Source organism: Pseudoliparis swirei, chromosome 23 (assembly GCF_029220125.1).
Source record: "Pseudoliparis swirei isolate HS2019 ecotype Mariana Trench chromosome 23, NWPU_hadal_v1, whole genome shotgun sequence".
NCBI classification, from domain to species: domain Eukaryota; kingdom Metazoa; phylum Chordata; class Actinopteri; order Perciformes; family Liparidae; genus Pseudoliparis; species Pseudoliparis swirei.
In genome coordinates, this window is record NC_079410.1 from 2,238,213 (window position 1) to 2,242,586 (window position 4,374).

At 44.2% G+C, this 4,374-nt stretch overlaps 1 protein-coding gene across 1 annotated transcript in view; it reads left to right on the forward strand.

Moving 5' to 3' along the window:
* Positions 1-3,649, forward strand: part of gsg1l (gsg1-like) — a 25,730-nt gene extending 22,081 nt beyond the window's left edge. The window contains exon 5 of the mRNA XM_056407145.1: positions 3,301-3,649. Coding sequence (XP_056263120.1) covers positions 3,301-3,649 — 349 coding nt within the window. The remainder of the gene's footprint in view (positions 1-3,300) is intronic.
* The last annotated feature ends 725 nt before the right edge of the window (positions 3,650-4,374 follow it).

Genomic DNA, 4,374 nt, shown 5'->3' on the forward strand with positions numbered 1-4,374 from the left:
CCTGGAGGTGTTTAGAGGGACCTGGAGGTGTTTAAAGGGACCTGGAGGTGTTTAAAAGGACATGGAGGTGTTTAAAGGGACCTGGAGGAGTTTAAATGGACCTGGAGGTGTTTAAAGGGACCTAGAGGTGTTTAAAAGGACATGGAGGTGTTTAGAGGGACCTGGAGGTGTTTAAAGGGACCTGGAGGAGTTTAAATGGACATGGAGGAGTTTAAAGGGACCTGGAGGTGTTTAAATGGACCTGGAGGAGTTTAGAGGGACCTGGAGGAGTTTAAAGGGACCTGGAGGAGTTTAAATGGACCTGGAGGTGTTTAAAAGGACCTGGAGGTGTTTAAAAGGACCTGGAGGTGTTTAAAGGGACCTGGAGGTGTTTAAAAGGACCTGGAGGTGTTTAGAGGGACCTGGAGGAGTTTAAATGGACCTGGAGGTGGTTAGAGGGACCTGGAGGTGTTTAGATGGACCTGGAGGTGTTTAAAGGGACCTGGAGGTGTTTAAAAGGACCTGGAGGTGTTTAAAGGGACCTGGACGTGTTTAAAGGGACCTGGAGGTGTTTAAAAGGACCTGGAGGTGTTTAAAGGGACCTGGAGGTGTTTAAAAGGACATGGAGGTGTTTAGAGGGACCTGGAGGTGTTTAGAGGGACCTGGAGGTGTTTAAAAGGACCTGGAGGTGTTTAAAAGGACCTGGAGGAGTTTAAAACGACCTGGAGGTGTTTAGAGGGACCTGGAGGAGTTTAAAGGGACCTGGAGGAGTTTAAATGGACCTGGAGGTGTTTAGAGGGACCTGGAGGTGTTTAAAAGGACCTGGAGGTGTTTAGAGGGACCTGGAGGTGTTTAAAGGGACCTGGAGGTGTTTAAAAGGACCTGGAGGTGTTTAAAGGGACCTGGACGTGTTTAAAGGGACCTGGAGGTGTTTAAAAGGACCTGGAGGTGTTTAAAGGGACCTGGAGGTGTTTAAAAGGACATGGAGGTGTTTAGAGGGACCTGGAGGTGTTTAGAGGGACCTGGAGGTGTTTAAAAGGACCTGGAGGTGTTTAAAGGGACCTGGAGGTGTTTAAAAGGACCTGGAGGAGTTTAAAGGGACCTGGAGGTGTTTAGAGGGACCTGGAGGTGTTTAAAAGGACCTGGAGGAGTTTAAAAGGACATGGAGGTGTTTAGAGGGACCTGGAGGAGTTTAAAGGGACCTGGAGGAGTTTAAATGGACCTGGAGGTGTTTAAAGGGACCTGAAGGTGTTTAGAGGGACCTGGAGGTGTTTAAAAGGACCTGGAGGAGTTTAAAGGGACCTGGAGGTGTTTAGAGGGACCTGGAGGTGTTTAAAAGGACCTGGAGGAGTTTAAAGGGACCTGGAGGTGTTTAAAGGGACCTGGAGGTGTTTAGAGGGACCTGAAGGTGTTTAGAGGGACCTGGAGGTGTTTAAAGGGACCTGGAGGTGTTTAAAAGGACATGGAGGAGTTTAAAAGGACATGGAGGTGTTTAGAGGGACCTGGAGGAGTTTAAAGGGACCTGGAGGTGTTTAAAGGGACCTGGAGGAGTTTAAAGGGACCTGGAGGTGTTTAAAAGGACATGGAGGTGTTTAAAGGGACCTGGAGGAGTTTAAAGGGACCTGGAGGTGTTTAGAGGGACCTGGAGGTGTTTAAAAGGACCTGGAGGTGTTTAAAGGGACCTGGAGGTGTTTAAAAGGACCTGGAGGTGTTTAGAGGGACCTGGAGGAGTTTAAAAGGACCTGGAGGTGTTTAGAGGGACCTGGAGGTGTTTAAATGGACCTGGAGGTGGTTAGAGGGACCTGGAGGTGTTTAAAGGGACCTGGAGGTGTTTAAAAGGACCTGGACGTGTTTAAAGGGACCTGGAGGTGTTTAGAGGGACCTGGAGGTGTTTAAAGGGAATCACTGAAACAGTCATTTGGTTGTGTCATCGATGATGTATGTTTCACTTCATGAGTTATCCTCTTAATGCGATCCTCTTTCTTGTGTTTGACCGTGAACAGACAGAAGAGAAGGAAACTTGCATTAAAAACAAGTCATTTATCATGATCATGCATATTTTAGACTGCTGTTTGGGTGTTTTAGTCTTCTGGGAGACATGAATACAGGTCCCACAGTTATTGGTGACCTATCCAATCATTACAAAGACATTTCACACGACAACCTCAAAGTGATCTGGTTTCATCGTCCGGGGACAACGAATAACGGCGAACCATTTGATCCCAATTCATCCGGATAGGTGCCAATATATTTCACTGAAGAAGTAGAAATCTTGACCTGCTGGCGGCGATAAAGATTGGGATGGTTAATCCTCTGGGGGACATGAATATCGGGCCTAAATGTATGCTGATGTTTGAGCAAAAGTCGAACAATCCCTTAAGTTTTTTGTTTCCATCATCTGGGAACCATGAACGTCTGGAAACCATTATGAACTTATATATATACAGGACTGTCTCAGAAAATTAGAATATTGTGATAAAGTTCTTTATTTTCTGTAATGCAATTAAAAAAACAAAAATGTCATGCATTCTGGATTCATTACAAATCAACTGAAATATTGCAAGCCTTTTATTCTTTTAATATTGCTGATTATGGCTTACAGCTTAAGAAAACTCTAAAATCCTATCTCATAAAATTTTAATATTTCCTCAGACCAAGTAAAAAAAAAGATTTATAACAGCTGAGTGTTTGTCAAGGCTCAGGAAACCCTTGCAGGTGTTTCGAGTTAATTAGACAATTCAAGTGATTTGTTTAATACCCTACTAGTATACTTTTTCATGATATTCTAATATTTAGAGATAGGATATTTGAGTTTTCTTAAGCTGTAAACCATAATCAGCAATAAATCAGAATAAAAGGCTTGCAATATTTCAGTTGATTTGTAATGAATCCAGAATGCATGACATTTTTGTTTTTTTAATTGCATTACAGAAAATAAAGAACTTCATCACAATATTCTAATTTTCTGAGACAGTCCTGTATATATATATATACATAATATTTATAAACATCTATATTTATAAATATATTTATTCAGATATATTTATTTAAATATATTATATAAATATATATATCTATATAAATATATTTATTTTTACATTTATATATATTATATAATATTTATAAATACATATATATATACATATATTTATATATATATATAAATATGTATAGATAGATAGATATGTATTATATATTTCGTGGTGTACCAATATAGTGGTGGACCAACCAACCATCATCCATCGAGTCACATGAATAGAAGTCTTCACTACCTCCTCTTCTTCCTCTTCTTCTTCCCTCCCTGTGTTCCTCTCCAACCAGCATGGCGTGGGGTTCCTTCACCTGCTGCATGGCCGCCTCCGTCACCACCCTCAACTCCTACACCAAGACGGTGATCGAGTTCAGACACAAGCGCAAGCTGTTTGAGCAGGGCCTCCGCGAGGAGCAGAACTACCTGGACCAGGAGGCGTTCCACTACTTCCGGGACCGCTCCCTCCAGTCCATCTCCAGCGCCGTGGAGGTCTACTCCGGCCACGGCGGCGCCAGAGCCGGGCTCGTCGTTGTGGGCCCGGTTCCCGGTCCGGGTCCCGGACGAGGGAAGATGAGGGGCACGCTGGCCTCCGTGGACCTGGGGGAGAACACGGACTCGCTGGGGGAGGAGCGGTGCTGAGAATCCGTGAACGGGTTCTTCCACCGAACACGAAAAGCACGGCGGCCCTTATTTTCTGTTTCGAGAAAAATTAATAACTTGTGGAGGAGAGACGGAGTCGCCAAAATTAATTACCAGGCGGATATTTTCTCTCTATATTAACTGTAAACCGATATAAAGTGTGAAAGAACTGTGAATGGAGATCCTTCATGGATGGAAAGAAGGTGTTCTCCAGCATGAGTCGTAGTCGTGTAGTATTTTAGTTATTATCAATATAGAAGCAATAAAGTTGCCAGAAATGGCAATTACAAGATAAATGGCAATTCTGAGGAGCAGCTGTAAAAGTAGAGACCCCGCCTCCATAGAGAGAGGCCCCGCCTCCATTGAAAGAAGTCCTGCCTCCATAGAGAGAGGCCCCGCCTCATAGAGAGAATTCCCACCTCTATAGAGAAGTCCCGCTTTCATAGAAAGAAGTCCCGCCTCCATAGAGAGAATTCCCACCTCTATAGAGAAGTCCCGCTTTCATAGAAAGAAGTCCCGCTTTCATAGAGAATTCCCACCTCTATAGAGAAGTCCCACCTCCATAGAGAGAGGCCCCGCCTCCATAGAAAGAATTCTCACCTCCATAGAGAGAGGCCCCGCCTCCATAGAGAGAAGTCCCGCCTCCACAGAGAGAGGTCCTGCCTCCATAGAAAGTAGTCCCGCCTCCACAGAGAGAGGTCCCGCCTCCATAAAGAGAAGTTCTG